Source organism: Bidens hawaiensis, unplaced genomic scaffold (genome assembly GCF_021521415.1).
Source record: "Bidens hawaiensis isolate Kalapana, Puna unplaced genomic scaffold, B.hawaiensis_p1.1 tig00030915_1, whole genome shotgun sequence".
In the NCBI taxonomy this organism is placed as follows: domain Eukaryota; kingdom Viridiplantae; phylum Streptophyta; class Magnoliopsida; order Asterales; family Asteraceae; genus Bidens; species Bidens hawaiensis.
Window position 1 is genome coordinate 255,001 of NW_027495183.1, and position 13,948 is coordinate 268,948.

The 13,948-nt window shown below is 40.1% G+C and overlaps 1 protein-coding gene across 2 annotated transcripts; it reads right to left on the bottom strand.

The window, feature by feature from the left end:
- Positions 1-7,525: 7,525 nt before the first annotated feature.
- On the bottom strand, positions 7,526-13,097 carry LOC143581413 (protease Do-like 7). 2 transcript variants are annotated; one of them, XM_077064207.1, is made up of 22 exons: positions 12,726-13,097; positions 12,544-12,614; positions 12,238-12,431; positions 11,678-11,714; positions 11,456-11,581; positions 11,283-11,372; positions 11,129-11,194; positions 10,989-11,045; positions 10,837-10,902; positions 10,654-10,761; positions 10,433-10,563; positions 10,171-10,336; positions 9,812-10,093; positions 9,525-9,707; positions 9,350-9,455; positions 9,114-9,284; positions 8,946-9,025; positions 8,612-8,836; positions 8,319-8,534; positions 8,088-8,245; positions 7,888-7,999; positions 7,526-7,796 (listed from the first exon to the last, which is right to left on the bottom strand). In XM_077064207.1, the coding sequence occupies exons 1-22, from the start codon at positions 13,006-13,008 to the stop codon at positions 7,617-7,619; spliced, it is 3,108 nt and encodes a 1,035-aa protein (XP_076920322.1). In that variant the 5' UTR covers positions 13,009-13,097; the 3' UTR covers positions 7,526-7,616. The 2 variants fall into 2 exon arrangements, with proteins under 2 accessions (XP_076920322.1, XP_076920321.1); XM_077064206.1 differs by having other exon boundaries at positions 8,910-9,025.
- Between the last annotated feature and the right edge of the window lie 851 nt (positions 13,098-13,948).

Consider the following 13,948-nt stretch of genomic DNA (forward strand, 5'->3'; position numbering starts at 1 on the left):
TGCTGTGAGCGTTGGGAGTTCGATCAAGCGTGACCGAATCTCCTGAAAAGCTGCTTCCGCTTCTGGTGTCCAGCGGAAGTGCGTTTTCTTTAAACAGTTTCTCAACGTTGACACGAAAGGAAACGACTTATCCGCGTGGTTTGCCAAAAAGCGATTAAGTGCCACTAGTCGTCCATTCAGTGTCTGAGCCTGTTTGATGGTAGTAGGTGATTCCATTTTGATAATGGCTTCGACCTTTTCAGGGTTCGCTCTGAAGCCATCTTTAGTGACGATGACCCCCAAGAACTTCCCTTCTTCCATTCCAAAGGCACACTTGCCCGGGTTGAGTTTCATGTTTATCTTCCTAAGCGTGTTGAAAGTTTCTTCGATGTCTTTCAACATCGCTTCTGCGTCAGGGCTTTTGATGACCAAGTCATCCATGTAGACTTCCAAGTTCCTCCCAATTTGGGCATGAAACTGGTTGTCCATCAGGCGTTGGTATGTGGACCCAGCATTCTTAAGTCCGAATGGCATCATTTGGTAACAAAATGTGCCATCGGGCATCCGAAAAGCGGTTTTGTCCTGATCATCAACGGCCATGTGGATTTGATGGTACCCCTTATACGCATCCAGGAAGCATTTAAGGCGAAACGGTGCTAACGAATCCACCTTAAGATCAATTTCGGGTAACGGATAACAATCTTTGGGGCATGCTTTGTTTAAGTCTTTGAAATCTATGCACATGCGCCATTGTTTGTTATTCTTCGGTACCATAACGGGATTTGCAACCCATGTTTGATATTTACTAACGCGTACGATGCCTGCGTCAAGGAGTTCCTTGACTTGGGTTCTACACGCGTTAGTTTGTTCTGGCCCCATTACTCTGCGCTTTTGTACGACTGGCGTAACAGCCTGATCGCATTTGAGCTTATGCTCTGCCTTACTTCAGGGTACACCAGTCATGTCAGCTGGTGTCCACGCGAAGATGTCAGCGTTTTTCTGTAATAAGCGCTTGAGTAAGGTGCGTGTGGGATCAACAACTGTTGGTCCAATGGAAACGGCCTGGTCGGGGTATTTGCCGTTGAAGGCCCATCTTTCCGGTTCGGTGATGGTTGGTTTAGCCATCTTTGGTTTGGGTTTAGATGAGACAGATGCGATGCATACCTGGGGAATGCCGGTGATCATCGCTACACCCTCAGCTGTTGGCCATCCCATCATGCCGTGGACTGAAGATACCACGGCGTTGAATCTTGCCATCCCGTCTCTTCCGAAGAGAATGTCGTATGTGTGGTGTGGCTTCCTCATTACGACAAAATCCACGTCTTCTGTGCGTGAGTGATTCCCGTCCGTAAGAGTGACGGGGAAAGATAGGATACCCAGGGGGTGTTTGTGCTGCCGTCGAACCCTTCCATCGAGGCGTAGATCGTTTCCAGGCGTTCCTTGTCTTCGTCATCTAGCTTGTTGAAGAACTGCCTGTACATCACCGTTGACGAGGCGCCGTTGTCAGCAAGAGTGCGAGAAGTGATGTAGTGCCCCAGCTGGCTTTTGATGACGATAGGGCCTTCTTTGCTGGGTCCTCCTGGCACTCGTGGGAAGCGCACCTCAGCTTCCTTCCACGCGCATGGTTCTGTCGCTCGCCTTTTTCTTCCTCTCATCTTACCATGAACCATGTTGATGCTGATGTCAACGGGCTTTCGTCCGTTGCCTCTGTACCGGTTATCATTCCTTCCTCCCTTCTTGATTGATGCCACAAGGTGTGCAAGTCTTCCATCCTTGACGAATGTTTCAACAATATCCTTCAAGGATGTACACTCTTCCGTACTATGACCTTTTGTCCCGTGGAAGTCAGAGGATTTGCTCTGATACGCATTAGGTCGCTGCCGGATCATTGGAGCTTTTGGCCATGGTAGTTTTTCGGTGGCAAATATTTCCGTGACGCTTTTGGTGAGTGGCGTCCACCGGTGTTTTCGGCTTGAAGGGTGTGTGTTATCTCTTCCGCCAACAAGAGGGTGAGAGCTGGATGAGGTGTCAAAGTTTACCCTTGACTGCCAAATACCTAGCTTCCTCTTTTTGTTCTGCCGGGCGATCCGAACATTGTTTTCTCTAGTCCTTTGCGTGTAGAGGTGTGTACTCTGGGGAAGATCCCTTCCCAGTTGCTTCTCCATCTCGGCAAAGCGCTTGGCCGCCGTCATGATGGCATCCCATGTGGATGGCATGCCGTCCTTACCCGTCAATGTGCGGATAAGCTCTGGGTATTCGGCGCCCTGGATGAAAGCGGCGCGAACAAGATCTTCACTTATGTTGCCCAGACTTAGCTTTTTGGAGTTGAAGCGAGTGATGAAGTCTAGTAAAGATTCATCCTCCTCTCTAACGCAGTTGAGGATCGTCCACTGTTCTTCAGTATATTTCCTTTGTTGGCTGAAGTGTTGGCTGAACTTGTTCTGAAATTCCGCCCAATCATAGATGTGGTGGACCGGTAAACGATCGAACCATGCCCTGGCCGCTCCAACCAGAGTCATCTGGAACATGTAACACCACGTGGGTTCCGTCCAGTTACTGACGGTTGCCCCCGCAATGAATCTGTTCAAGTGGTCGTCTGGGTCGGATAGACCATCATAAGTGCCGATGTTGGACATTTGTTTGGCACTTCTCGGGGCGATTGCTTCCGCAATGTCCCTTGCAAACTTTGACTTTCCTGCATTTGCAGCAGTTGGTCTAAAGGTTTTGGAGAAGTCACGCGGGTTTCTCTCCGCATTCGTTGGTTTAAAGGCTTCTCCAAAATTCCTTGTCGGTTGGAAGTCCGTTTCCTTACGCTTCCCTTTTGCCTTATGGCGAGGGTTTGCGTCGGTATCAGATTTTTCCCGCTCATCGTCTGAGTACTCGCACTCACTGTTCATATTGAGATGTTGGCGAGTACTGCCGAATTCGTCAGCCTGTTGAAGTGAACGCAAGCGTTCATCCAACTCAGCTTGGAACTCTTTCTGACGTGCTTCGGCCCACGCCTTAACTTGATCTAGTGTTTGGCGAGGGACCCTCGTCCGTTTCTCTAACTGGGTATCAGTGAACCCCAGTGAAATATTGTTTACTGCACTTGTCCCGGCTTGGGTAACCGGGGTAGTGTTCTTAAAATTTGTATAACCGCCGGTGTTCCCAGTTGCTGGGGTTGTGGTCACCGGGGTTTCTTGGTCACTTACTGGCCTTGGGACCGGAGTAACGTTAACCATTTTTCAGAAATTTTGAAAAAACTAAGAATTAGTTCTAGCTTTTATGCACGGATGGCGCCAATGAAGAAACACTAAGTGACCCGGGGTAGATTACGGATAATCTGGGGGTCGAGTAATGTTTCCCACGAGGATGAGGTCCAGCAGAGAAGGTTGTTCTTCAGGTGACCTGCAAAACAGACACCGTAAGCTCGTCACTGAGAAGGGGGGGGGGGGGTTCCTCCTTGTGACCACCCTCCGGCGTGAGAATCAGACTAGATTGCTCTGAATATAAGTGTATATTAAGAGATTGCTAGATAAGATAAGATAATGAGATATCAGATGATGTCCTTACCATTCCAAGGTGTTAGAGTATTTATAGCCGAAGGTAGGTTTCCTAGAAGGTACAGCCGGCTGAATGGTATTCCTGTTCTACCAACAGTGGGTTACGCACGAGCCATGCTGGTTGGTGGATAGGCTGCGGCCGACAGTGACAAGGTCGGCTGTATACTGTTCCTTTACTGCCGGCTATGCACTGTTCCACCAACTGTAGGCTGCGCACGTCCCACAGTAAGGGTTGGTGAGTAGGCAGCAGCTAATAGTGAAACAGTACTAGAGGGTGCTCCTCCTCGTACTGTTGTCGGTGAGCTGTCACCCTGTGATTGGTTCATGGGCTGCTCTGGTCAGATCGTCTGTTTTGCCCACACCTTGGTAGGTATAGTACAAAAGATCTTCCAGAAGCATACGGACTGGCTCATTTGGGCGGGAGTATTCCCGCCTTGCTCATTCCTTCAGGTGACAACTGTATTTGAGAGCTAAGTGCCTTGTGCGTGTAGCCTTGCTGCGCGGGTGGCCTTCCCTGATGGCTTGTATCCGCAGCTGCGGGAACAGGCAGAGTATTTCACCATTGGGAGGCATTTCCTGCGGGAACAGCTTGCGTACTGCGCGTAAGGACGTCACGTCTCTGAGCATGGTGGGTCTTGCGGATCCAGTTGGTTTCTGCGCAGACGTCTCTTTTCAGGGTGAGTCGTGCGGGTCCAACAGGGCTCTGCTGGGACCTACCTCTTCACCAACCACCCTTAAATATACCATGTATAGTCCAATACGGAGCATATTGACTCCATTAATTTTGCCTTATTATGTTTTCTATTTTAATTTTTTATACTACCGGTACGATGGTGGCCCTCAGTTTGGGTTATCCTCCATGATTGCATGCAAGGTCCATACCATTTGTCCTTGACCGTCGGACCACAATAACACACCCATGATCTCGTCCTCTCTTTTTGGCCCATTCCTCAAACTCTTTACGGGACTCAAAAATCTAAAACCAGTTACAAATAAATATAATAAATAATAATCTTAAATATATATAAACGAAAACTCCCTAAATACTCTCAAGCCATCAGATTGCTTTATTCTTAAATGAATGTTTCTCATGCATTCGACCCGAATTAATGGGTATGGGTCTCACCAAATCCATATAGCCCTTAAACGGGTTATAACATCTCATTATTAAAAATTAATCTCATCAAATATTTGATATGAAAAATCATATAAAACAGGGAACTAAAAACCAATATCCATTTAAAAAAAATATTTATAATTAAGAAACAATTTTATGATGAAAAAAAAATAAGTGGGTCATGGGTCTCACTAAACCCATATAACTTTTAAACCGGGTATAACATCTTATTTATTTGTGAAACCCTTTTATCATCAAATCATAAGTATATCATTAACTTTCTTACAATAAATAATGCTCATTTATTTGTGAAACCCTTTTATCATCAATATATTATTAACTTTCTTACAATAAATAAAAATAAAATTAAAAAATATATATAAGTATTATAAACGAATAATGTAAAACAACATACGAGGATGAAAATAAATTACAATACATGTTGCGCGCAAATAAAAAAAGGAAAATGAAAGAAAAACTATAGAACAAAGAATCTTAATCTTAAATATATATATAAACGAAATCCTTAAAAGCTCTATGGTTGCTTCTTACATTCTCTTAAGCCACCAGATTGTTTTATTTATAAATAAAAGTTTCTCATGCCATTTGACCCCAATTCACGGGTATGGGTCTCGCTAAACCCAGATAACATTAAACTCGTTATAACATCTCATTATATTAAAAAATAATCTCACCTTGATATGAAATCTTATAAAATAAAGATAAACTGAAAATTAGTATCCAATTTTTCTTAGAAAAAAATATTATTTATATTAACAATTTTATAGTAAAAAAAATAAGCGGGTCATGGGTCTTACCAAACACATAACTTTTAAATGGGTTATAACATCTCATTTATTTGTACTCTAAGTATATTATTAACTTTATTAAAATAAAAAAAAATAAAATCCAAAAAATATAAATAATAGACACGAAAATCAAACACAACCTCCGTAATACGGGGATAAAAACTAGTAATAAATATAATAATTAAATAATGATAATAATAAAATTAAATTAATAATCCTAACAATAATACTACAATAATAAATCTAATATTTATATTAATAAATATAATAATTAAATAATAATAATAAATATAATATTTAAATAATCATAATAAATATTATAACAAAAAATAATGGTGTCTTACATTATTTGTTTTATACGAAACCATCGGCTCGCGTATATTGGCTAACTGTAAAATTGTTCAGGTTGACTCTCGTAAGCGAAGTACTCCTGAAAAACGTGATGGTAACATGTATTAGTTAAAAATCAAATAACGACTTTATATTTAACATATATTACCTGGTTTAAATTTGGTAACCCGAGCGTGCTAGGCTGATCATAAGACTATTCAGCCCGCCTATCGTAACGGTGATACTCCTAACAAACGTAATGGCAACATATTTTAACTATAAACAAACTAACAAATTTATATTATATCAATATACAACGAAACCTGGTTCAAATCAGGTAATCCCAACGCGTTAGGCTGATCGTTAGGCGCGTATCCCGACTCCTCCTCGTTGTCAAGAAACATATTGTCGAACCACCACATTTTATTTTTTTGGTTTCGATTCTCGAAAGGGGATAGTGAATTGTGTGTGCATGTATTTGTGTATGGTAACACACACACAGATAGATATATATATATATATATATATATAATAAAGAGAAGAAAGGGGGAGTCGGATGACTCAATTATTCAAACTGAACCTATATGCTCTGTATTGTGCTATACGCGGCATATAGGGTACAATATAACAACCTATGACTGTCAAAGTAGTCCTAGGTTGTCAGTCGTACCCTTACACCGCGTATTGTACAATACGCGGCGTATATCCCTTAGTATGGGGCGTATTATACAATACGTCGCATATAAGGTACATCATATAGGACAAACACCTCTTAATATGAGACGTCTTGCACTATACGCCCCCATATTAAGGGGCGTATGGGGGTGTCCAACATAACCCCTATATTTGATAAAAGGTATAAAGAACCATTGAAATTACGCTTCTTTGTTTTCTAGGTGGGTGGGTCATGGATGAAGTGTCGTTTGGTTTGGTCCCACCATAGATTCAAAACATGAGGAGGAGGATGGGAGTGATCAGAATGAGGAAACGGATGATTCGGGTTCGGTTCGTGTGAAGAAATCGAGGAAGGGGGTGAATGGGAGGATGTTGGGGTTGGTGGGAGCTCAAATGTTGGAGCTGAGAGATGTTATGATGAGGAGAGAGGAGAAGCGGAAGGAGAGGGAGTGGAAATGAGAAGAGAAGAAGGCCGAGAGTGATTCTCGGAACGAGTTGGAGTTTGAAGAGAGGCGGATGGTGATGGCGAAACGGGAGGCTGAGAGCAGGATGAGGTTGGAAATGGAGTTTGATGAGGAGAGGAGGCGAAGGATGGCGGTGGAGGAGAGGTGGGAGGAGGAGGAGATGAAGTGGCGGGAGAAGATGGTGCGGATGCAGATTGAGCATCAGTAACAGATGATGCAGCTGCATGCAAACGCGTGTCAGAACCAGATGCAGATTCTTGGAGTTATGGCACGGGTTTTTGTCAGTTTTTTGGGTCAACGAGTGATGGGTTGGGTGCTTTGGTTCTGCAGGTTTTGCAGCATCCGGTTCCAGGTGGATTGGATGATCATGATAAGATGCTAATTCACCTTCGGAGTTCTTGCAAGTGTAATTTTTGTTAAAGCTCAGATTACATATATGATGTATTACAAATGTCTGTTATCACTTATCAGTTTATTGATTAGTGTGAAATAACTGGATTGTTTTAAATGTTTATAATGCAATTTTATGATACATAGTTCTATAGTTCATAGTTCAGTCTTTCGATTATAAAATGCCAGAAAACCTCAAAATACAAAACATTTATTCTGCGCCAAATATATGAAGTTACATGTACATGCTACAATGTATATATCTAAGAAATAAATATATCACAATGATTTGATACGAATTCAGTGTTCATATGCTATCTCTAGCTTCCAATGATTTAATAATCTTTCTGTGCCACATGGCGGTTTCAGGATCGAACCTGAGCTCCCATGTAGGCCAGTAGTGCAGGTCCTGTTTCAGTGTCAGGACCCGTGGCTTCCCATTCAAGTGCACTGTCCGTACACGAACAAATTCTTCGTCTTCAATTTCCTGTATGCAGTAGCATGCATTGTTTTAAGTTTAATAAACGAAAGTGTAATTTATTGAAAAACACAAACAAAGAATAAATGAACATTTGTACCTTTGTGACATTAACAAAAGCATCCAAATCAGGAGTTGGTTTTCCATTAACTTCCACAATCCATTGTTGAGCATATAAACCGTATCTATGCACCGGGCTCCCAGAGGAACACCTGCAACAGTGTAAATTATATTCTTTAGCCTTTACACACATCAAGTAGACACCGATGCTGACTGGACAAAAACAGGTCAAATCCGTACCTTGTGACATATACACCATGGCCCTCTTGCGGAAGAAACCCGAGAGCACGTACTTCCGGATGAGGATCTTGTACTAAACATCCACACCAGTTAATTACACGTGTTGTGCCGTTTCCATCTCTTATATCTGTTCCCACTTGAACATCCATTTCTCGCCCCTGAAGAGCAAACCATAAAACAAGATTCATTAATATTTCTCACATTAAACGAAGATTCATTAATATGATTAACCTGTCGAAAGACGGTGAATTCAAGTTTTGCAACCATGTCATCATACATATCCAAGGCATGGCATGCATCTTCAATATCATTAAAACATGTAACCGGCTTCTTATTAATTGCAAGAACCATATCACCTTGTTCTAATAGATTCTCAGCTTTAGATCCTGCTAAACAACCTTTAACTCGTAGGACCTGACGTCTAACAGGATCTTTCTTTACAAGAGCCTGCAAAACAACAATTTATAAAAATATCAATTCCTGCATATATTACACATAAAGAAAGTGAGAAACATATTGCATACCTGGATCCAGTTGTTGCTGAGCCCAAAACTTCTCGCTTTGGAGAGTAAAGTACGAGTAAACTCGACCTCTAAAACCCTAACTAGAGGCATTGGTCTTTTAACACCATTTATTAGAAGTGACGGTCCTTTCACACCTAATATTATTTTGTCAAGAACTTGACTGATTGAATGTATATGAATGCCTCTTGCAAAATGATCTTCAGATGAATTCGCACCATATTTGATCTGCAACCAAGATTTCATCATCAGAATCTTAGTCAACCGTACGGTTGACTAATAAAGAACTAAGAGAACCAACCTTCCTTTTCTTTTTTGATCGATGATTAGTACAAACCTGAGTTGAAAAACTTCCCCATATAGCTTTAACTCTTCCATTCTCATCAGTTAGTACTCCTGAAAAACTGCTACCAAAATCTACAAAAAAGCAACCAACATCATTAACTAATTGATGTATCTAAATATGTTTTTAAAATTCATTAAAAAAATGGATAATGGTATTTACCAGTATCAAGCTCTATAACTTCCATGTTGGTTGCTCTATAACGCGGTGAATCAGCTGAACTTATCTTTAGAGGTGCATACGGATTGGTTACAACAGATTTTCTAGATGTTGCTTGTAAACTCTTATTTAATCCCACAAGATACACATCCTCTCCACGCCTCAATGCAGGTTCTATCACAAAATGAAATAAAAATGAGAAAACATCTCAACCATTGATCTGGTACAAGTTTTTCTACCTGGAAGAAGTTGGGCAGCTCGGACTACTGAACTACCAGCGGGTCCAAGGGCAGAAGGGTCATATGCAATAATTGCATAGTTATGAACAGGATGGAGAAAGACCACCTGAAAAATCAAAACTTGTGACAAAAATAAACGGCCGGCTTCTTAATTTTTTTAATATCTGTTTCATACCTCCCCAGGAATTTCGATTGGAAAGGCGGCAAAAGAAAGCATGACGTCAGATGCTGATACGGCAACAGTATTCTTGTCAACTGCAACTAACCCCATTTCTTCTGAATGATAGATAATGACACCAGTTCCAAAAAAATGCTGTGCATAAACACCATCAACCATACATGATGATGGTACATGAACCTGACACGTCATACACCAGTAAATATAAATATTCCAAAAGTTGTACACAAATCCCATCAAATAGTAATAATAAATGAACGATGATTTGATTTTGAAGATGTTACCGAAAACATGACCAGAGTAGGCTCTATCACACGCTCAGCAACAGAAGCATTACCAGAGCCTGCTGATGTGTCTTGATCTTCCATATCCGCAGATGAATCTTTATCGGTGGATTCCTCTTGAACATGTGCGGAGCTACTAGTGTCCATGCTGGCAACACCATTAGGTACTTGGGAATTTGAGGGCAAAGCCGTCTTTCTTATCCAAATACCAGAAGTGTCGTTGCGTGTATATATGCTAGGTGAAGCATACCACTCTTGGCGGTTAACTGTAACAAGAACAGACTGCGAACAAAAGAAAGTCAATATTATCCACCAAAACATCCAAAAAATATACTTTAGCAATATTATTATTAAAATACCTTCCTCCTGTGTCGATCTTTGTAGTTTATGTATTCTAATGGAACCCGAGCTCCTTTAGAGAGATTGGATAGAACATTAATGAAGTCTTCAACATTTGAAATGTCTTCATTGGCTAATCTTTTGATAATGGCATGCCGTGGGACCCCGGCTCGATAAAGCATGTAACTGCAAATGAAAAAAAGATACAAAAACAAATGGTTTGAACATTTCATTTTCAGAAGTAGACCAAAGAGAAACCATGTTAACTGCACACATATTTACCCGGGTTCTGCTACATATACAAGACCACATTTAAAACGAAAATTCCTAGCTTGTTGATATGAGAGCGGGTGTATAATCCCCCCACTAACTTCCAAAAAGTAGTTTGGAGTTATGGAGTGTAAATCCTCAACCTGAAACAAAACACAATATTGAATTTTCCAACACTAAATTTTTGTAAAGCACAAAACATGGATGTAAGAGACCGGTCAACCATCACTCACCACTAACTGAACGGTCAAAGATGTGCCACCCCTTTCAAACTCTAGCTCAACATTTTGGCCCACACTGTCATCAAGTAAAGTCTCCATCTTCAGAAACTGAGTAATCACCTGCGTAAACTCTAGTTCATTTAAGCATAGTTTTACAAATGATAGTTTAAGAAACTATATTCATATAGCACATACCTCCCCATTCATGCGAACAAGAACATCACCCGGTTCCAAATGTTTACAAGCTGGGCCACCTGGCACCTACAGCATACCCGTGACGATGTCAGACATATTTGCTCAGCTGAATCTGTAGATAGCAATTTCACAACAGAATCTGAAAAACTTACCACAGAGTCAACTACAAGCATCCCGGTTTCAGTTAGTGGAGATGCATGGCGAACCAACTAACCCAAAAACAAATCAAATACCAGAACATTCAAAATTGTTTTACAAATCAACAAATAAAGTTGAATAAAAACTAACAGACCTGCTCTGTTTCACTTTGTAAACCGAGCCTGCGTGTTTCATCAAATCCTTTGTGGACAAAGGTTGCCTAACAGAAACAAGAGACTGATAATAATTATAATAACAACATTAAGTTTAATAATGAAATTAACTTTCAGCTAATGTAACCAACAAACCTGGAATGTACCGCGAGGTACTGTAACAGCCTGCCACTTATCTTGACTAGAATCTCTTCCTTCTTGCAAGAAATTTAATGCCCTAACAACCTGCAAATGCAAACTTCAGAGTTTATGCATGATTCCTTAGAAAACATAACATTTCTTGTTCCAACATATAATATTGTACTTACTCGTTCTAAAGGAAAGTAAAATGCCGAGGCACTAGAAGAGTTGCTGCCAGCGTTTAATGCAACCGCACGTCCTTTCCAATCAACGACTGGGGACCCACTCGAACCGCCTTTAGTACCTGAAGCTGCCTGTTGTGGGAAATCAAAATAATATAAGAAATACAAGCTACTTGGTCAAAGTCTAGAATAACCCAAAAATAGTAGCATTAGTAGTTGGAAGTTCACCTGTATGTAGAATGTATTGAAATCATTGTAGCCATCTCTGCAGCAAGAAAATATCTCATTGTTAACAAGTGATGCATAGCGGTGATCTTTTATTCATCTTTTTCACTATTATTACATATGATATAATTCAAAGAACACATATGAAAGCAGAACAAATCAGGCATATAGGTGTAGTAAATCAACCAAATATAATGTAAGCTGCAAGGATTTTAATCATCTTTGGCACGAAGTTAATCCAAGAGCTAGCATACTCATACTTGGACCAATTCAAAATGTGCTAGAAAAGGTTCGAAATGGCATAACTTTTGCTCCTTTAGAGTTACGGGACCCATTACTAATGGATGAAAAATCTCAATGGGCCCCGGATTTCAATCTCTTAACAAGTTTCCCCAGTTTTAGCAAACTAGAATAACTTACTTTACATTGTAAATACGCATAAATCTTTAGTTATTTCCAGTTTTAAGATTCAATATTATATCAATTTTCTTATCAAGAGCATTCTTGTTACAACTTTATCAAACCAAGAATATAAACAAAGAAAACACTGTGAAGCAGCATACTTCCTATAATGCGGTGCATCTCTGTCTAGACGCGCAAGAGTACCCGCCAAAATAGAGATCTTCTCTCCACTATCATTCCCAACAACTCTAATTTCCAGTCCAACAGAAGCCGCTTCAGGAGCCAAAGGTATCTCCTCATAGCTCAGAAACTTCACCGCGGCAGGATCATACCGAAAGAATCCAAAATCATGAACCTAAAAAATTGCACAATCAGTCAATCACAATATTATAATTTATATATCACCACAAACTGTCACACACTCACACACATCAATTATCTTATCAAGTATTAACAAACCAACTCACAGGGTCTCGGTATATCGGATACACCGGAATCTCTTCCCGGTTCACAAACATAGCTTCAGCTGTCACCGGACCTACAAAACACACACACTCAAATTAAAAGTCAACTCAATTACTATAAAAGTCAACTTATATTATCACAGTTAAAAAGTAATGTTTTTACATCGAAACGGAAACATAATTACCTGGTTTAACGACGTGGCGATTAGTTAAAATAATTCCACGACGCTTATCAACAACGAACCCCGTGGCGTGGCTTGCAGCAGCGGACTCGGTATCAAAGGCTCTACACGCCGTCGTACGGAGCACAACCACCGCCGGAACGACCTTGTGCAGCGCTTTACGCCAATCCTCAGCCGTCGCGTGGTTGTCTCCTGACGGAGGATCGATTTCCATGGACAGATCATCATCGGGAGGATTAATAACATCCAATGACTCCGATTGTGATGCTTCCAGTGAGTCGTCCATATCCGGTGACTGTGTATGGTGGTGAAATGAAACTCCGGTGACGGTTACGGTGGTGATTACAGAGGTTTTTGAGAGATCGAAGGTGAAGAGTAAAATAGTTATAAACAGTTACAAATGGCTGTTGGAGTCAAACTATTGGTCAACTGTTAAAGTTATTGACAATTAGGTGTGAGCTTTTTATGTGAAGTTGGTGTAACCGATCCTTTTACCAGTAGTATATTTCAAAATTCTACTTTCCTTTTCTACTTTAGAATCATGCGAAATAGATGTATCATGTTGAGTCGAAACATCTACCTAAATTTGATCGGTATTAATTTGGTTTGTTATGGATAAAAAAAAATAATAAAAATTTCAAAAATGTAAAAACCAAATAAAAGAAACCAGAAACTGAAAAATAGCTTGCGGCACCTGTCATGCCTGTCAATATTATATATACTATACTATAATATAAAAAAGACAATATTATATATACTATACTATAATATAAAAAAGATTTTTTCACGAACTGTATTTTAAATATGGAGCGGAATCATTGCTTGATCTGGTAGTAAATGTGTATGACTTTTAATCAAAACTTTTTAAATGTTGTGGGTTCAATATTAGTTGTTCAGAAAATAAATATGAAAAGATACAAATTATAGTTACAAAATACACATGTATCTTAGGATTATGTAATACTTTTCTATTAAAAAGCCATACAATATTTGATACTTTTATATTAACAACCATACAATATAAATACAACATGTTTGCTAATAGACTAGAAGATACATATGAAAAAGACAAATTATAATTACAAAACATATATAACAAATGTTCGCTTGGTACCATTTTTCTTAACGGTGTTAACTTAATGGCAGTGATATCTTTTCCAAAGTGTTATAACACTTGTCAAACTCTCCTTAACCAAAGTTCGAATCTTTCTCTGTGATGCTTGCCC